The sequence below is a fragment of the Pezoporus flaviventris genome, unplaced genomic scaffold, assembly GCF_033815535.1.
Source record: "Pezoporus flaviventris isolate CSIRO_AGI_PZ_B2104156 unplaced genomic scaffold, CSIRO_AGI_Pfla_v1 ptg000002l, whole genome shotgun sequence".
NCBI classification, from domain to species: domain Eukaryota; kingdom Metazoa; phylum Chordata; class Aves; order Psittaciformes; family Psittacidae; genus Pezoporus; species Pezoporus flaviventris.
Genome location: NW_026892550.1, coordinates 89,514,074 through 89,534,663, shown reverse-complemented (window position 1 = coordinate 89,534,663; position 20,590 = coordinate 89,514,074). Strand labels below are relative to the sequence as shown.

Here is a 20,590-nt window from a genome sequence, read left to right as displayed (position 1 = left end):
CATCATGCACAGACAACACAAAAAATACACACCTGAAAATGTTTTCCTTCTGGAGAAATAAAAGCCCTACACAAGAAAAGCCTCGCAAGTTTAAAGTAAAAAATAAAAGTAATTAAACGCAACAATTCCTGAACTACAAGCCACCAGGGCGAAAACACATGTTATTAATGATGACGTGACCCACAGGAATGGATACATGTGGGTCCAACCTTGCAAAGCCAAGCTCATACACGTCTTCAATCCCTACACTCCAGGATCTGACTTGCCTACAGGCTTGTTTGGAAATGCTGCTATCCACGTGCTTGAATTAGAGCAGCTACTCAAACAGCTCAGGAACCCCTGGGTATCCAGAAGTTACACAGATGGCAGCCACTGCAAACAGTGGAAGGCCGGTTTCCTGATTATTTTCCTGTTGTTAAGTATGCCCTTTTCAAATGTTTAACATACAAAAATAAAGGACATAACATAACCCCAAACCCTGCTTCTCAGAAATACCTACCTTTAAAATCCAGTGCAGCTGGGTTTATTAAGGTGCCCTCTTCTGGCCTTTAAAAACAAAAGCTGGCTTGCTGACACCTGCTTTCTTTGCTTGGAAAAGGCATCAAAATGAGCATCTGTTTGTGCAAATACTCAATTTATTTAAGAAACTGGCCAGAAAACTGCCACCACAGACCATTCTTGATAACATACAAAACACGTTTAACAATCCTTCAGTTATGCATGAGTTTATAAAAATAACTTACAAGACGATTCTCAAAATCTCAGTAGAAATACATGAATTCATTAACCAGGTAAAAATTTCAGCATAAGGCATTCTGCCCAGAGGGCCAGAGAGCTCACCCTCTATTTACACCGCCTGCATGACTAAACTCCTGAGAACCATTTAACAAAAGTAACCCAAACCTTTCTGCTAAAAAAAGAGGGAAATGAAAGACCAGATCAATAAGCTCATTCATTTCCATTACAGAGAGACATTTTTACCATTTCTTAATAAATATGTATGCAAGTTTATCCAACACAGGAGGAACATTCAGGAATCTGTTCTTTCCGATGGAAACCTGTTTTGAAAGTATTTTCTTAAATATAAATCAAAACACAAATGGAACTAAACACAGCTTTTAGGCCGTATCTACATAGAAGATTTTTCACTACAGGTTTCTGGAGGTTGGATGGGAGGTTTGCTTGTTTGTTTGCTTTGGGGAGTGTTCTTTGGTTCATTGTTCTAATTCTACTGGCCCACTAATCTGAGGGGAAGTCTCAATACTGCTGTGTGCAAAGTGGCCAATTTAGACCTGGAATGGTGTGACATACGACAGCTCACCCAGAAAGGAAGGGCTTATTCAGATTTAGTAAAGTTTGCACGGAGCTCTTGGAAGCACAATTCATTCCACACTGGAATTGTGTCAGTTCCAAACTGGATTAATTATAATCACAGAAGCTGCAAGATAAAGCTAAGAAGATCGTGTCTGTGTTAAATGCACGGTTGCTACTTCCAGAGGGAAAAAGGGCAACTTTCTGTATAATGCAGCCATAGTAAAAAGTAATTTCCTTCCTCACTAAGGAGAACATTTTCACAAATAAATAACTCTAAAATAAAAAGTCACAACTGAGTCAGTTCAAAGCCAAGAAATACGTTATTCTAAAAGGCACTAAAGTATCTTCCAAAGATATTTTCTTCCATTGGATCAAACATGTAGATACAACTTCCCCTCCACAAGCATGTAAGCTGGTAAAATGCATGCTCATGAGGAGACCTTGCAACTGCTGTGTTATAACCTAAGTACACAGAGGCACTATACAACTATCTGAAGTTGTGGTCATTTTCTTGAGTCCAGAAGTTCTTTGTTCAAGTAAGAAACTAGAGAGGAATAAAACCAAACCAAAACAGTTGTGGTCCAGCTGTGCTAGCAGTTGTTCCATCACTGCCCACCAGACAATGCAGGCTTCAGGCTGTGACTTCATGAAAGCATTTAAATGCTCTGCTAAGCATCAGCTTGGCAGTCAATACTCCCATTGCCTTGCTAATTGCCAGCCGATCACCGCAAGTGCCCAACTCCCACAGTGCTCTTCTCCTTTGGATGATGCTCTGCTCAAGATCTACACATTTCCACAGGAATGCCTAAGGACAACTTCTTCCAAAACCTTTCTTCTGAATTGCACAAGTCAAGTCAGACACTGCGATGAAAGCCAGCCTCTGGCAATAACAAGAATGGGAGGTCTTTAACCTCAGCATCCAGACAAAAGGGTATTTTCACCAGAACGCTTAGTCACGGTCAGCGTGGTGAATATCTGAAGAGAAAAAAAAATAAAGAGAAGACTTTTAGTATGGTTAAAATTAATCCTTTTTTGGAAGATCAACTTGCACTTAATGCTCAAAGTCACTGTCATTTCTTAAGGTAATAAAAAAAGAACAAACCCCACACATTTAGACTCCTTGCCGCTGAAAAGCAAACATACAAATACCCTTTCTTCTCTCAGTTTACTTTATGGCCTTCCTGTTACAGTAGAAAAGAAAGAATTAAGAAAATCACATGGCTTTATACCACCTTTTGTTTTAATGCTCCTAAGTTTTTACAGTGGGAATGAGCTCAGAACTAATAAACTTCACTCTTTACACCTAATGAGTAAATGTCTTTATGTCTCAAAGATAACTAATTTGGGAAAGTGAAGTTAACCCAAGGCTACAGCATTTGGAGAGAACATAAATTTTGCCTCTGTACCTTTCTAGATATTACAGAAATGTGAAACTGATTGCTGATGTAGGTATTATGTCTGGGATCTGTATCCTCTTTATAACAGCTAAGAAAACACTCAGTAAATCTATCTGTGAAAAGTCCAATCTTTACTGCTTTCAAGTCACATTAAAGAAAACAACATATTCAGGAATAATTATTGTAAAATTGAAAGGTATCAAAATTCAAGAAGAAGAATTCTATGAGAACTCGTTTAATATTAGAACTTTACCATGCGAATAATTGCATAGCTTTGCATAGATATAATATAGAAAGGAAAATAGGAAATCAAAACCACTTCTATCTAAATGGTTCAAAGTTGCAATAATTAGCTATCATTAAAGCTATCAGGAAGAATAAACTTAACACAGAATGAAGTACATACACATTTCAGTTATGCAAATACCACTGATGTATCTAAAGATAATGGGTATCTGAAAGCCCTACAGTTCTCCAAGTAGAAGCTTTGCTGCAGTAAGGCTGCTAGCAGCTCTTCAGAGAGCATCAATAAATGATATACCTATTTCACTTTCTATAAGCAGGTAAAGCACTATGCACTAATAAGGAAGACAAATGCATGTCTAATATACATGGGAGAACAACAGCAATATATTCAAACTATACTGCATAGCTTGAGACAGCGTTTCTAACTCCAGTTCTGATCCACAGACTGACAATGTATGGGAACCCCCATTTATTATTATTTCACTCTGAAAGACAAAGATTAAAAAGTGCAAAATTGATCTGCTTTATTCTTGGCCTGACTGTAAGTTTTGGGTGTGTTAGCCAGTCCCAAGTGCCTGCAGGAACCATACAGCTCCCTAACTCTAGGAAGTCAGCTGGTAGTAACTTTGTAATTACTGGAAACATGAGGGTTTTAACAGATTTTGTTAGTTATTCAAATGAAGACAAAACCTTAGATCCAATGGGTGGAAAGCCATCATTAGCTAACTTGAAGAATCATCCCAGCTTTCAGAAGACACTTTCTCTTCATCACAGATGGTCAATTATATATGCCTGTATTTCAAGCAGCGCAGTACAGCCAAGGCTGAGAGGTAGTTCTCTGCAAGGCTGAGCTCCTACCAACTCTGTGCTTACAGTTATTTGTACTTTACCTTGCAAAAAATTCTATTCAGAACTCACTATCTGCAGAATAAAATGCTGGTCAAATAAAAGAAGTGAAATCTGGATCCAATTTGTAAGCAGTGAGGAAAGGGACTCTCAAGTCTTACAGTCTTCTTCTAGTTGAATAATACCATGTTTCACAGGAGACTTTGTGCAACAAATTAGTACTTATGCTAGTGAAGATGTCAGCATTTGACCCTGAAACACTCTCCCTTTCCTGCTCAGATCAGACTTCCTCTTCCTTAGCTTTTACATGGCCTCAAGATAAAAATAATGCTGGTAATACTCATCATTCTATTAATCCAGATACGTGCAATCCTCACAGATTCCAAACAATGGAAAAGCATTTTTTAAAATCAAAGAATACCATGTTGCACTTTGATTTTTTGTTTACTGCTTGAGAGATTAAATTAAGTAACAGGCATAAAAAAACCTTTTGAAAACTGGCACTAAAAAATGATCGCTGTTCCCTGGAGCTTTTAAACAGCCTATTTCTCCTGAGCCAATTTCTTCCTCCCCCACTCAAACAAATATGATTATCTGAAATTACCTCCCTAAATTATGTCTAATCATCATTCTATTCAGTTTCAATTTTAGCAGCTCAGATGTCCAGAATAAATTATGACTATCATCCTCCCTTCACGCTGCATATGCTAATATCCCACTTGAGTTCACAGGTTTGAATGCCTCCCTCAGAGTTCCCCCTACTAATGTAAGGACCTGCTACCCCTCTTCAAGGGCTTCTAAGAACGCCATTAGATGATACTACAGAAAAAAAACCACAAAACAGAATCTATACTGTGGATGCTTCAAAGATGATTCAGATTGTTAGCAGTCCATTCCATTAATACAGTTCATATTCTACTGCTTATACTGTATCACTTTGAAAGACAAGAGAAGCGGACTTCACTTCTGCAGAGCAGCATCCTGGTGAAATCTTGCAATGCTCTGTAGCTAACACAGAGATTCTGTACAGAGATGTACAAAGGTCATAAACGGTTTGCAGGGATCCTCAGCTAATATAAACTGGTCCTAATGCTACTAGTGTCAGTGGAGCACCTCTGACTGACACCTGGGAGAAGTTGTCCCGCACCCACTTCAGAAAATTAAGCTCTTCATGAATGAGGAACAGCAAGATAAACACAAGAAGAAATGTTTTTGTGTGGCCTCATGTCTTCACTTCAAAAGTAATGGAGAGATCTTTAAAAGGGCAGAGTAGAAAAACTGTCCCCTTCCATAGCACCAGTTTGTAAGCCTATTTTGAGCACACATATCTAAAAAAATTAGCTTTGACAACCACTCTAACTGAAAAGTATTTAAAGCCCTCAAAAATGGATCTTTGAGTGGAAGGAAAATTCTGTACTTCCCAGCAGAGAGCGCACTGGATTAGGGAGACCATAAACATCTCAAATGAACACAGCATCAAAAAAAAGTTTAAAACAATCCCAGATTAAACCCAAATGTTAGATTTCTAAATATTAAAACCAGATCCTTTCCTGTCTTTACCTCTCCCCTGCCTTCCCCCAGACTGGGAATTCTTTAACAAAGTTCTGCTATTCAGATTTCCAGCACCTTATTCCAGAACACTAGAAAAGCTGGGCTATGAGGTGACTTCATATACCCACCTCTGCACAAACGGGATGAATTCCTATGGTGCTGTCCAGCTGTTCTTTTGTTATCCCACATTTCATAGCAGCTGCAAACCCTTGGGTGACTTCTCCAGCATTTGGACCAAGGACATGGAAACCAATGACTCTCTCCTAAATATCAAAGATAATAAAATACAAGCACAGTCATGCATTCAGTTCTCTTTAGACAACATGTAAGGTTTTCTTACTCGGGACTATATAATTTAATCAGCTCACAAAACATATCACAAATTAATGTAACCACACAAATGTGAACTATCAATTATTAGCACCAACAGATGGGAAATTGTGGGTATAATTTTGTTCTCTGAAAAGATTCAACTGAGAATCACCAACCAGCCTCCTTACAAAGTTTTGTGCAGAGGTCCTCCACTTACATCAGTGGCATACAAATTAAACACACACCATGTTCTATGCTTCATTATTGTGCATGTCCAAATTGCAAACCTGCATTTACATTACAATTTACAAACCTGCAATTCCACGCATTCCCACAAGCTGCTTGCCTAAGTATGGATGAGCACTTTGCATAAAGGTTTGCAACAACAGGGCCTATGCTAGGTGTGTATCTACTGAAGAACTTTCAATCTGACAGGTGCTTATAGGAAAAGGCCACAAGCTGAAGTTCTGGGTAACCAGATGTGGCAAGAACTGTATTGTAACTAAACTGATGTTTGCCCTGTGTTCGCTGCCATTAGGAGATAATGTACGTAGAGACTGGCAAAACGAACTGAAAGACATCTATTCCATTACAAGGAAGATACTGTTACTTCACACTTCTCATATCTATATCATTGTTAGATTGAAAAATACATCAAATTGCATGTATATCCTCAGCAAACACTCAGCAGAACAAGCTGCACTGACTTGACCTGCTTTTCTTAAAGAAAAGCTTGCTTCTCTGAGAAAATCAAGTGCCTCTTAACAAATGCCAACTGCTGTGGGCTTTAGTGGCTTTCAGAGCATTAATCAGATTTTGCTGCGTAGAGATGTAGCCCAGTTGGGTATCAAGAGTTATCTGCTCTTCCCACTAAACATTACATGCAAGAGAGTGTGGATATTCAGTACACTGAAAGGTTATTTTTCTTTCAGTAAGCCTGAGGAATGAGATTTACCACAGAGCTTACTTTAATAGGAAGAGCTGTAATTAGGAAATAACTAAAATGGAATTATCCTTATTTTCCTTTAAAAATATAGACATGTAAAAATGAAACCAAGGCAATGAAACCGAGGTAACTGAAGTTTCAAACAGTTACTGAACTATTTTTCATTCAGGGTAACTTTCAATTCTATCCCTATATGTTTAAACATGTTCCCAATTCTCAGGACAAGAAATGGAAACAAATTAATGGAACACTTTAAATCACTGTTAAACCTTTCATTTTCTTCAGTAACTTTGAATTAGGAATACAAACATGGGTTGCAGACTACTCCAGAAAGAGGACATGGGCAAATCAGACAGGTTTGAAAATCTTACAAAATGGTCACATGCTGCTTAGAAGGACTGCAGGAAGATAAACGTGTATCTAACGATAAAAAAAACCACCATAAAAATAGGTAAAATAGATCAAAATCTTTTAGGACTGATAACTCTAGGCCACTATCTTAACAGGAATACATTTTATCATCAAATTATGCTTCACAGTAACTCATATGATTAAAATCAACTGAATTTTTATTAAGAAGATGATGATCGTTCAGAGAGAGGCATACCAATTCTTTTAACCAATTAGTGATTTTGCTTGTGCTTCAGCAGGTATTGTACATTTCCACTGCCAGGAAATCTTATGCTAGTCCAAGGATAATCCTGGCATTATCACCTTCAATGAGATTTGTGCAGGCAAGATATATTAATCCTGTTAGAATGAGCTCAAGAGTTTTATAGATACGTGTGGATTTGCAGAGGTTACAAGTTGTGATAGCTTCCGAGAGACCTCAATTTCAGAATCTCCCAGACAAGAATGTTCCAGTTTGGGGAGGGAGAGTAAGATAAACCGATAAAACTTCTAAGCATTTTTACATGAAATGATTCACTCAATTTAAAAGCTAATGAACCATCTTAGACATATTTCTTATTTTACACACGTGGAATAAGTATCGCATACCAACAGCAAAGGCAGAATTTTGTTTTACTAATGGTCATTTTTGTATCAACAATATTTATTATATCTCAAAAGGTAGGAAAAATTAAATTCATGTTAATTTGTTTAAAATAACCTATTTATAGCTGTGATGCCAAGAGTCCCTATGATGAACACATAGCTGCTCTTTTCCTTGGAATGAAAGATGCACTTACACTGTCTTGAATATTGCAAATTATCTTTGCGTAGCATTTGTTGTTGTCTCTGGATGGCACGGTCCATTCCAGTGGCCAGAAGTGACTATGGTACACCTGTAAATACAACACAGGTTAGAAAAACAGTTGAGTAATTTCACAGAAGAGAACAGGATCTTCCAAAACCTGCCAGATTATCTTAAATAATGAGCCATGCACATAGCATTTGGAGTGTCTGACATCAGGGTGAGACTCTTCCGCCTTGATGAATGAGAAAGGAAGTCTCTACGTAACAGGCACTAATGTCATCCAATAATTAAAAAAGAAGAAAAAAGCCATAAGCATATTAGACTTCCAGGATGCAGTTCATCACGCTCTCATTAAACTAGACAATGACAAGCTTTCCTCACAGAAGGCTGTATTGTGTCTGCTTCTACTCAGAACAAAGGCAAAGATATTTCTCAGAGCAGAAAAAGGGAAGAAATAGCCTCCAACCTGGGTTTAGGACAGATGAGATTATATATCAGTGCAAAATGGAAAGCACATTAGGAAAACACCACCACATATTCCTGTCTGCCCCAAAAAGCATCACTGGACAGATTCATAACTGCAGATAAGTCTGCTCGCCCAGCTGTACAGCATGTATCTCAGAAAATGAAGGGGTGTTTTAAGGCACAGTTCTACCTGGAACTCCCAATAGCTCTCACTATAAGCTAATCTCAAATTGATTACTATTTGAAATTAGTTTTTAATTGTTCACAATTCCAGTAAAAAATATGTTCCTTCACAAAGTAGCAGAGCCAGTTCAACGTTTTTCCTCATTAATGGGTTACAAAGCATTCATATAAACATCACTATCTGAAACTGAAATTCATCAAGTCTGAATGACAGATGCAACTCGATAATCTTACTGAAGCTTGCAAAAGCCAATATGGTGACATGATAAAAAGGTCAGAATAAACTGAGTAAGTTCTTAACCCTCTCTTAGACACAAATGCTTCTGGATGCACATTTCGTAAAACGGCTTTGGAAATTCAAAGTGCGTTTTCTACAGCGGAGCCTTGTGTTTCACAATGTAACAGCTAAGAATTTGACTTGGTTACAAAAATTTGAATGGGTATATACAAACTTTGTGGGCAGGAAAGAATTCAAGCCTTTGCCCTGTAGTCAGGTTAATGGTACTTGACACACTGTCATATCCACACTGCAATTCAAAAAACGTAATTGACAAAGCTAAGAGAGAGACAAGTTCTCAGCTTCATGAACCACAACTTATCTGTGTATTTCCCCAAATAATTCTCCCCAGGTGATCTCCACGGAGCACAACATTTCAGTTTGTTGTCAAGACTCCCTCTCCTCATGCTTTCTGTAATTTCTGTACAGTGCTTTGTAAGAACAGCCTCAGGCACTAAGTGCTTACATACACCTAATTTCACTCTTGACCAGCAATCCCAGTGAATTAGAAGGGATTACTCATGTGAGCAAAATTAAGCACATACCTCCCTGTATAGTCAAACAGGAAAAATTAGCATAACACTTGGCTTTAAAAAACTAAAAATCACCATGGCAAGGAATTTGCCACACTGTAGCTACAAAAAGCTCCATCCACTTTGACATTAAAACCAATGCATTGCTTCCAGCACATACACAGCTTTAATTTGTCCTTAAGTATCTGCAGACACAAAGAAACTGCCTTCTATTTTTAAACCAAATATTCCACCTTCAAACCCTGTTTGCTAAAAATGGAACATATTTGCAATTAGAGCCATCGGAATTGGGGACTATTTTTACTACACAGGAAGATAAAAATGTACCTAGTCACCTCCTGGCTTACATCAGAGCACAGAATGCTGTTTAAATTGACTCGACGTTATTTTAAATTACAAATTGAGAACTTCAAATCCAGATGAATCTAAGGCATTTACCTCAATGTTCTCCTCCCCAAACTTCTCCACCGCAGCCTCTTCAGAATACCCGCATGCTCCATACTCCAAAGGAGTGAATACAGTAGTTGGAACATTCACATAGTCACACTGTGTGGCATTTGAAACAAAACACAACGCAACATCAGTAATAAAATCAGCACACTGGGTAAAAACTCAGCAGCCTGAAAGACAGCAAGGAAAGTTGGATCATTCATAATTCTTAAACAGAAAGACAATTTAAAGCCACACTGACATTAGTATGGATAGACTAAAGGAAGAAAAAATTCAATGCCCTTTTTAAAAACATATCAGATCACAGGTCAAACAGGAGATAAAAAGTAGACTGTTAACTGCTTCTACAAAGCACACTATTTTTAGCTGGAGATGATGCAAAGAAACCACCACCATCCAAAACCCATCATCTTTTATATGAACTGTAGTCTAGGCAATACCAAAGAACAAAAGACATGAACTACAGCTAGCTGGGGGCACAGTGAGAACTAGAGCTGACAGTGTGTTCCCAATCACATACCATGAAAGGCAAACACTGACCCTGACTTCACTGTGGCTTTAGAGTGCTGTAGAGGTTCCTTCTCTGGGCAACCTCTGGGCCTGACCACCCTCACTGTAAAGAAGCTTTCTCTTATGTTTAAAAGGAACTTTGCCGTGTTTTGGTTTTAATCCATGGCCTCCTGTCCTTGCACTTCATACTGTTGGAGAGAGTCTGGCTCCATCTTCTTTACTCTATACCATAAATACACATTGATATAAGAGCCCCAAAGCCACATCTTCTGCAGCGTATAAAAATTCCCAGCTGACTCAGCCTCTCCTCTTAAGTCAGATGCTCCAGTCCCTTAATTATAGTCATGGCCCTTTGCTGGACTTGCCCTGTCCCTCCTGTACTGGGGAGCCCCAAACTGGACAGAGAATGCACACTTGTTTCATCAGAGCCAAGAGGAGGAGTAAAGGTCACTTCACCTCTTCACCTGCTGGCAATGCCCAGGATGTCACTGGCCTTTGCCATGAGGGTACCTTGCTGGCTCATGGTCAACTTGTCGTCCAGGCCTCCCTGAGGCTTCCTCTGCGCAGCTGCTTTCCAGCTGGTGGGTCTCCGGCCTATGCTGGTGCATGGGGTTACACCCCCGCCAGGTGCAGGACTTTGCACATATCCTGTCTGAACTCCCCAAGATTCTTGTCAGCCCATTGCTCCAGCCTGATGAGATCCCTCTGAGCTGCAGCACAAACACTGGCTGCATCATTCATCTACCCCCAGTTTCGTATCATCTGCAAACCTGCTGAAGGCGCACATTGTCTCCTCATCCAAGTCATTAATGAATTAATGAAGATACTAAACAGTACTGGACCAAGTATCCAACCCTGTGGCGTGCCACTAGTGACTGGCCTTCAGCTGGTCTTTATAATGCTGGTCACAGCCTTTTAAACCTGGCAGTTCAGCCAGTTCTTAATGCACCTCACTGCCCACTTATCTCACCTGTACTTCATCAGTTTGTCTACGAGAATGCTGTGGAGACACCGCCAAAAGTCTTTCCCTGAGTCAAAGTAAATAACATCCATTGCTATCCCCATATCCAGCCAATTAGTCAGTCTGCCATAGCAGACTAGCAGGCTGATGAGCTCCATTTCATTTCTAGTAATTTTAAGTTCCACGGATTTGAACTCTAATTACTTCCTTTGTGACTAGGGATCAACTGAGATGCTACTTACTATTCTTTCCCACCTATCTGTAACACTTCATTATGTTTCGTACAATCACCTTTTCCAGAATTGTTACAACAGCAATGTAAGACAGGTTCCTATCTAAGTAATTACTCATTTCTTGGATTTGCAAAGAGATGATGTTTTCTTTGGCAGCATAAGGATTTTCATACCTTGAGAGACAGTTATCTGGCATAAAATGTAAATTAAGACATATCCATAGTATTGCAGCAAGAAAAAAATCTGGCTCCAGCTTAAACTTTGCCTGGCTGACGTAATGACATTAGGCACACTGATGCAGAATTCTGTTAACGCAATACCTGCCAGCCTAAAATAAACAACTCAATCAAGCTCTAAATCTGGCCGACAGCTGAACTTGATATAAATACAGCAGGCTCTAAAAGAAGAAAACCTTTATGCTCATGCCCTCTGGTTATGAAGGTAAAACAAGCTCTCACATCAGTGGTGCCCACATAACAGTTCTTTAAAGGCACTCTCCTCCCAGTATAGTTAAGGTGTAAATGAGTACCCATGTTACTCCCATTTGGACTAGCATAACTTGATTGAAACCTACAATTGGACTGGTATGAAACAAACACTGAATTGATGAATTCAACTTCTCAGGTATAAATACCTGCTGACTTATCGGTACATTTCATTTTCCTTTGTGTCCACATTCAATTATAAGCAGAACTATATACTATATTGAAAATATATGGATGAGAACTGAAAAAAAATAGTGGCAATTACACTGAAGATTAAAAGCATCACAAATCCCCATTGCACTGTATTTAGGGACTGTATGTAGGTTTAGTAGACTGCCTATGAATTAGAGTTAAAGCATTAGTGGGATGGCAATGACTGTTGACGTCTAGGGAAGGTGGTAGAGTTAAAAACAAGTTAAACGATTTCAGCTAATTTTATTACTCAGAGAAAAATAAAGCCTCTTAATAGGAAAAAAAGAGACTACTGCTTAATCCAGTAAGGTATTAATTTCTTCCTACATAATCAGCAGAACATATCTGCAGCAATATCTTTGCAAGGGGAAAATTAAAGTGATCATCAAAGCTAATCCTTAAAAACCTATTGAGTTTTCCATAAACAAACAGACTTGCACTGCACTTAGAAATCCTAGAGCAATGACAGCATTTTGTGGCAATTAGGTCCTTACCTTAGTGGTTGCTCCAGCATAAAGCCTTCGAACTAACAATCTCCCTGCCTGGATTGCCACTGGCGTGAGCTCCAGCTTGTCCTGCAGTATATCTCCAATTGCATAGATATATGGCACATTTGTTTGCTCCTTATCGTTGACAGGAATTTTTCCCGTTCTGTAATTTGAATTAACAAGAAAAAAGGTCTAAGTGCTCTGCTGTGAAGACTGGAGGTATAAATAACCTCCAGTTGGGAGTTAGGCCCTATAGCTTTAAGAGAAAGACATGTATCTGAAGCATGAAGACATTCTCAGTCTTACAAACTTGGGCAAGAAATGTAAAGCAGTGCAAATTTGACCAGAACTACAGGAATCTACACACTGGATAAGGCAGTAGCCTGTGAAGTTGCAATTAATCTCCTGAACCAATTCTCTGGTGAGGTATAAATCCTTTCCTCAAACACGCTCTACTATCAGTTGAGCTGTGTACTGGCAACCTTGAGGAACGACAAGAAGACATTCTTCTGCTCGAGCTGTAGGACAAAAGAATTTCTCTACCACTGAAATTCCAGTCCAATAGCTGAAGCAGTTTCTATCAACTTACCCTTCAGGCTTCTACACAAAGACAGGTCAAGCTGTTAGACACCCTACTTAAGAGACAGCCACCAAGCTTTTTAGCTATAAGTGTGCTGACCTAATGGAAGTTTTTAATTATTAATATTAATCATTAATAAATGAGATAGTGCAGTAATCTCTGCAGGAAACATATGTAACAGGGAAACCTAAGCAGACAGGCAGAGAAGCAGTCACACAGTTACATAATGGACCAGCAGCAATTCCTGTATTAAAATTCAACTTCCTCAATTTTGCTCTTGTTAACAAACATATGGTTTATGCTGATAATTTTATAGTTCATTCTATTAAGCTAGTAACAGGTGTTCTGATGTCAGAAAAATGTGTACTGTAATACAAGACAACATGGGTCTGCCAATTCTAAGTGGACCAAAATATCCACTTCAGAACATTTCAACAGCTCCCTTCAGCAACATCAGTCCCTGTGTTCACATATAAGCTGCCCTCTACACTGTTTTTCAATAGACTACCAAATCTAGTTCATGGTTCTGTGTCATCTTTTCTTCAAAGGGAAGATCATCTAGGCCTCACTAGCCTAGAAGATGTTTTAGTTACTATATTGAAAATACTACAGATAGCTCCGCTCTCTGGTGCAACAGCCTCACTACACTGAACATAAAATGCTCCTCTAAAAGAGACAGATAGCTCCCAAAGCTTGCTCTAAGACAAGATATAAACTCCTCCAAAACCTAAAACACATCACAAACTCCAACTGTGAGTTTGAGTAACGCTACTTTGACCTTGTATTTCAAAATAAACATATTTTGCATTTCCTTAAAGTATATGCATTTTCCTTAAAGTATAAACAAACCCCACCACACCAAAAGCCTGTATGAACGAACAGATCTCTGCCACAAGAAACAGTAGAGACAAAAACAAGGAGGTGGGATTATGAGAGCACAAGGAACAACTGACAGATTCTAGAAAGCCCTGTCACTGAAAGAAGCTGAAACTGCCTTGCTAGCCTGGACAGAATGGAACAGACACTTCTAACTCCCAGCATTTAGGAATTAGTATTTCAGTATCAAAAAGGCAAATGTGGCAGTAGTATGGCAGAAAATGCAGCCACCTGCTACGCAGTCTCCTGTCCAAGTCTATGCAAACAGGAAACAAATTTTTCCTCAAAGCATCTGAATGTCTATGCACCAGTACCATTGCACCGGGACCACTGCAACAGTGACACAAGCTCAGCAGTGAATGGTATACGGACATGCGTTCTTACTTTTCATTGATAATCACTCCAACTTTGTCCAAACCAATTTTCCTTGTGCATGCATCTCTTCCAATTGCTAGCAGCACCTGCAAAACAGCAATGCCTGTTACTGAGTTTTTAAAACCTCAAAAGTACATTATTTTCAAGCGGCTATTATTTTCATTATATACTAAGGATTCGCATCTAAGGCTTGGTCACATTAAAGATGAGTATGCTTATGACCCATTGTAAGTTCACAGACTTCAAGACAAGCCACACCAACACCATGACTTAACAATACCAGGTTTTAATGAGAAGATTAAATACAGCCAAAAAGCTTTTCCTGGTAAAATACCCTAAGAGTATTCTAAACAAATTGGTTAGGGTCAGATTCTTTATTTCCTCGAACTTTTATCCCATTGTGGTATTCCAGAACTGGTAACCCCAAAATGCTCTATAAGGAAGGGTCTCTCAGCCAAGTCACTACCAAAGAATATTATCTGTTGAATATTATTTGAACACTGCTCAGAATGATGACAGACCAGGTCAGATTCTTACCCATCCTGTCACCTTGGCTACCTTAACAAGCAAAACGAGTTCTAGCCTACACTATCACAAGGAAAAGTGTTACGTACTTTGCAGTCTTGGACAACTGCACAGGTAACTAAGAACCGCACTGAAGGATTTAGAGATCTGTGTCAAGTCTTTTAGATAACAAAGTATGCCAGATCTTCAGAACTGAAGGTCTTAAATGCATCCAACACAGCTCATGGCTTCTATGAGGAATGACAGCATTTCAGTAAATAATAAACCAGATGTTTCCTTAATGAAAAGGATTTGCTAGCTAAAAAGCTTTCACTACTATGGACCAGGAAAAATAGCACTGCAACACTGCAACAGCACTGCTGTTATTGTAAACTTTCTCATAATACTGGCCCTTAGATGCACTGAAGCATGTCCTTGTTTTAGGACGACTGGTGCTCAGTACAGGTAAATGAGGTCACTGGCACATAGTATTTGCAATCTAAAATCCCAGGCTCACAAACGCTTGTCTTTATGTTTTATGCATATTTCCAAATAGTTTATTTACATTTTACTTTCTTCTTCCTTTCATCATCAAGGCCTATGAGAATGAGTGGGGTGAGGGGTGATGGAAACAGTTGATCAAACTTATAATAACATCCTTGCCTGCTGCAGTTTTACTGTTTCAAAGTGTGCCAGGAAGCTGCCTGACTGACTTGCCACAGGGCCTTAGTTGTTTTAATGAAGATGCTGTGTCAACAAGAGGTCTTAAGAAGACATGATAGCTGTTTGTTTAACTTTTGCATGGACCATTGTTTTGTGCTAACTCTAGAACGTGCTTTAGTTACTATGAAAGCCATTATAAATCATTACTTATGTTTTATGACAAATACCCCACTGGGGAAAAATCCTGCAACTGATTCCACATGACCAAGCTCATCAACACGCCTAAGCTAAGAAACAGATTGCAAAAGCATGCAAGTGATCCAGTGCCCATGGATTCTGGGACTTTTGTCATATCAATTACCCATCGACTGTGTCCAATTAGTATACTGTAATGACTAAAATAAATAAAATTTAAACTATGGATAAAAACACCCCACAAAAATCTCAGCGTTAAATGGAAGGACATTTTACATTCTGATGTTTATAGACAGCACTCACAGTATTATATTCCCCTTCAATTATTTCATTCCCCTTTGTGGACTTGGATGTAACTTTCAATATTCCAGGAGTTCCTTCCTTAATCTGCTCAACCTACAATGTTGCGGGGGGGAGCGGAGGGTGGGACAGGAGGGACAGACAACAGGAAAAAGAAAGGAAAAAAAGGTTTAGTTTCAAACAAATATATGCAAATGTATCTTTCTGAAGCCATATAGGCGAGTTATATTTTGTCCTCATTACTGCTGTCCTCAGCGACAGTCCTTCCCTTACCCTCCCCCAGGAAACAGAAAGGTGCCCACAAGCTTCCTACAGCCAGCTGTACATGTAAGAGACATGTAAATGTGCAACACAATTCCGGGAAATTTTAGTGTTCATTCTACAGATGAAAAAGTACTTTTCAACAGCTTCCCTAGTTCCTACTTCATATTCAGTTTTTAGAGACAGAAAAAGCAAAGTTTCTGACAAAGTTCTAGTTTTCCCTGTCCTTTCTACACTTTTTAATTTAAAAAAGCCTTCTGTACCATCCTACTGACTTTAAAGGATCACTGTTTTAAATGGCTTTTGTTCAAAGGCAGCATTATTCATAATAATTCATTTTCCATCTTCAAACATCCCAAGGAAGGGTTTTAATAAGCACAACATGCAAAATTTCAAAACAGTGTTTGAAAGAGACAATAAGACCTACTAAAAACATATCCAGCAATTTAAGTTTATGGATATTCTCAACTAGAAACAAGGCCACATATTTTATTCCCATTGAAATCAAAGTCATGTAGTGAAGGGACAGGGTAAGACACACAAAAGTGCATTTTGTGACTAGGGTGAGGGACTGCTTTTCGCAGGGTGCACATGGAGAAGCCCACCTGCCAGTTAGTTGAAATGATCTGCATGTAAAAAAGCTTCCTACTTTCTCATCCCCCATTTGAGCCTACAAAAGCTATGTCTGGAAGAAAAGCTAGATAATCATCCTTGCTTGTCATGCAACATGGGATTTCTGCAATATAAACAATGCATCGAACCAAAGTCCCTTGAAACATCCACTTTCACACTCATAAAGATGATCAGACCCAAAGCATGGAAACTGGCAAGAGCATTTTTTAAGCTCTTCTTGATAGTGGTAAGGGCAAAAACGAACAGTCTGCACTCAATTCAATGATTTAATCCCCAAAACGTTAAACTCCATAGCACGCTGGCTTAACACCAAATTGAAAATGGCTTAATACATTATTTCCCATTTCATAATAATTGAGTACTAATTATTGTGAAAAGACATTAAGAAAAATAAGCACCCTCTGAAGTCTTTGATAAGGCAATTTTACATTAGAAAAGCTCCAGAATTTATCTAATCTGCTTTCCAAACTGAATTTGCTTATACATAACTAACTGCACGAGTACTTCTACGAAATTCAACAAAAACTGAGCAAGTATTTAATCACTCTGCCAAATAAAGGATACAGATGGATACTTCTAAACCCCATTTACTTCTCTGGATAGCTCACTGGTCCTGGGCACATAAGCAGTATTTGCTGGCTGGGAATTTGAGAACCAGCATGAAAGATATGACTATTTGTGATGCACTGGCCCTGATCTTACAGGAAACTATATATTTGCTTAACTATGAGCCTGCAACAACTCTCACAGATTTCAGGACAACTTCTGAATTTAAGTATATTCAACATTTGCAGGACCACAATAAGCAGGAGTAACAACATTTTGAGTGCAACATATACTAATTCATCTAATAAAAGCAACGAATTCTGGAATCTCACAAAGTCATGTAATACTTCGGGCCTACCTTGATCGGCACAAACTCCCTAATGAATTTGATTCCATGTTCTTCCATATATTCACCAATTTTGTTTGCCATATCCTGGTCAAATCCTCTTAAGAGAATGGATCTCACCATTACAGTGACATCTAATCCAACACCGGCAAGGAATCCTGCACATTCCAAGGCAACATAGGAAGCTCCAACCACCAGGGTTTTCCCTGGACAGTAAGGCAGAGAGAAAAGATCATCACTGGCAAAAAAGAAAGAAGGGGAAAAAAAGAGAAGAAAATTAGAGACAACCACAAGGATGTATTGTGCTTCCTATTTATCTAATTTCTTTTCTGTAAGAATAGGACTTTATTCCTCTTCCCGCTCACTAAAGAAACCTAACAATTTAATTTTGGGGGAATTCAGCTGGAATATAATATCAGTACATGACAAATTAGAAAGTTCTAATTAGGAGTACACACACACCAAAAAAAAAAAAAGGAGTACAAAAACTTTCCATCACCACAAAAATTGTTCTTTTTTTTTCTCCCTCAAAAACTTAGGATAAATTGTTAAAAAAAGGTAGGTTGGTTTCCTTGGGTTTTTTGAATGCGAGTCTTGCTTCAAATATATTTTCCTGCAAATTTTACCTCCTAAGAGCTAAAAGGAAGAGGAAGGGGTTCACCTTTATGGTAGAAATACCATCTTCACTTCTTTGAAGACTTACCCTTTTGCGAAAGCATTATAAACAGTGAGAAATATATACAGACAATAAAGAAAATGAATGCAAGCTGCAGTAACAGGCAGAGATAGAGCTAGGGAATTGTGGAAAACATGTTTATGTGCTTGCTTTCCATTTCTTTCAACTGCTTCACCAGGTTACGTCAGTTCTACCATGCTTTGGACCTAGACTATAAAGCCAGGGCTTCTCAAGGAAGCAGGGACTCATGGAGGCATCACGCTTGCTCAGCAGGTATTTAAGCAGAGGTTGGCAATGCAGTTCTCCAAAAATTTCAGTCTAAACCAAGTGTCTCTTCTCAGCCCACAACAGCACAGGCTAAACAAAGATGCTCTCTGCAATGTTGTAGTGGAATAAAATGTGATTGTGTAATTAAAGGCTACATAATAGTTCCTATCCCGCAGGGAACCCAGTATGTGAACTGAAAGGCCATAAGGAATAGAGAGGAAGTAGGTGTATGGGTAACTGGGACAGAGCTGATGAATTAGTTTTATAATGGACAGGCACATGATTCATGCTGTTCTCAGTTACTGCTACTATCAGTCAGAGACAGAACCATCCTGGCCAGCCACCCACAATCCTGTGGTGTCTACGAGACACCAATACTTTCTGTACCTTAAAATCTGTCTATAGCTGTTCTCCTGTGCTTACTCTGCCCTAAGAAAAAGTTACATAGGAAAGAAAAGCAGCAACCAAGCAGCCCTGCTCATGCTTCACTGCTTTCTCTTACAGGTGAAGCATTTACACATGGTGAATGACTTCATATTCCTCCCTGGTTTTACCTGCTAATGCAGTATTCCTTGTCTCCAGGTATGCCCAGGTATCGTGGTCGTTCACCGGTGGCAATGAGAAATCTCTCAGCTGTGTACAGCTTCTCAACTCCTCTTTTATTTGTTGCCTGCGGACAAAGTATTAGTCCAAAGTAAGTATTTCACAGTCCTACCAAAGGAAAAATTATTTTCTTTTAAAAGCATTTCTACTCATAAAGTACTACAGGAAGACCCAGCAAACATGGTTAGGGAGTACCTTAACTGTGTGTGGCCCGACAAATTCTCCATATGCGTTCTCATATGTGACTTTTTTCTCTCTCAGCGCAACCCGATAGCCCCAGTTCAGTGAACCAATGTAATTCTGCACAGATTCTGTCATAGTCATCCAGTTGTGTTTGACTGTTAGAAACAAAAGAGAAAGGTTCATCTTTCAGTCTTCTTTTCAGTTCTTTTTCTCATATGGATTTTTTCATGACCCAGTCACCTTTGTCTTACTTTTTTTTTTTCCCAGGGTAACTACTGAAGTTCAAATAATTACACCCGTGCAGACAACATGAGAGGTCACAGTGGAACAGATACGACATAAGCCATGGAAAATTAGACTTACTGCATTATCTATAGGTTTCTATTGACACATGCATATTAGAGCCAATATAAAGTAAAATACATCTTCTTACATAGTAGTGACAGCAACTGAGGGCAGGGAAAAGAAATCCTTGCCTGCAATTATCAGGAAGTTTATACAGTGGACATTCTGGGGTATTTCCTTAGGTGTTACATTTAGAAATAGAGTAATACCTTACTGCTTTTATTCACGCAGCAATCTTACCAAATACTAATGTGATCAGAAGCTATTAATAAATAGATCAAACGCTGCAAGGCAATAAGCGTCATGGCTTTAGACTTGAAAAGCACTTCGTTTCTATGTAATCTCTCTGAAGTTGCCTCACATTGTTAAGGCCAGCAGATGCTGAATTGCAACAAGGACTTGACTGATTGTGGAAAGAGCCTCTGTATTTTCAGCACAAATGACAAAACTGAAGCGTTCTCCTCCTTTACCTTCTTCTGGGAACTGCCATCCAAATTTACGTGAATCTTGCAAGGCTTGTCCCAGTAAAGCTGCCTGGTGCATCAGTTTTTTAGGTATACAGCCCACATTTACACACGTTCCTCCAAGACCTGAGAGAAAGGAGCAGAATGTGTTTTTCACATCAGTGTTGTTTATCTCAAAGGAGAATC

At 38.9% G+C, this 20,590-nt stretch overlaps 1 protein-coding gene across 7 annotated transcripts in view; it reads right to left on the bottom strand.

The window, feature by feature from the left end:
* Positions 1-616: 616 nt before the first annotated feature.
* Positions 617-20,590, bottom strand: part of TXNRD1 (thioredoxin reductase 1) — a 37,032-nt gene continuing 17,058 nt past the window's right edge. For 6 of the 7 annotated variants that reach the window (XM_061445027.1, XM_061445034.1, XM_061445029.1 and 3 more), the window contains 11 exons: positions 20,411-20,530; positions 19,608-19,750; positions 19,364-19,479; positions 17,879-18,104; positions 16,084-16,176; positions 14,428-14,504; positions 12,594-12,750; positions 9,707-9,814; positions 7,803-7,898; positions 5,483-5,617; positions 617-2,289 (listed from right to left, as the gene is read on the bottom strand). In XM_061445027.1, the coding sequence (XP_061301011.1) occupies positions 2,227-2,289; positions 5,483-5,617; positions 7,803-7,898; positions 9,707-9,814; positions 12,594-12,750; positions 14,428-14,504; positions 16,084-16,176; positions 17,879-18,104; positions 19,364-19,479; positions 19,608-19,750; positions 20,411-20,530 (1,334 nt within the window). In that variant the 3' untranslated portion in view covers positions 617-2,226. Of the gene's footprint in view, positions 2,290-4,091; positions 4,116-5,482; positions 5,618-7,802; positions 7,899-9,706; positions 9,815-12,593; positions 12,751-14,427; positions 14,505-16,083; positions 16,177-17,878; positions 18,105-19,363; positions 19,480-19,607; positions 19,751-20,410; positions 20,531-20,590 lie in introns of those variants that run through there. The other variant, XM_061445028.1, reaches the window with a different exon arrangement.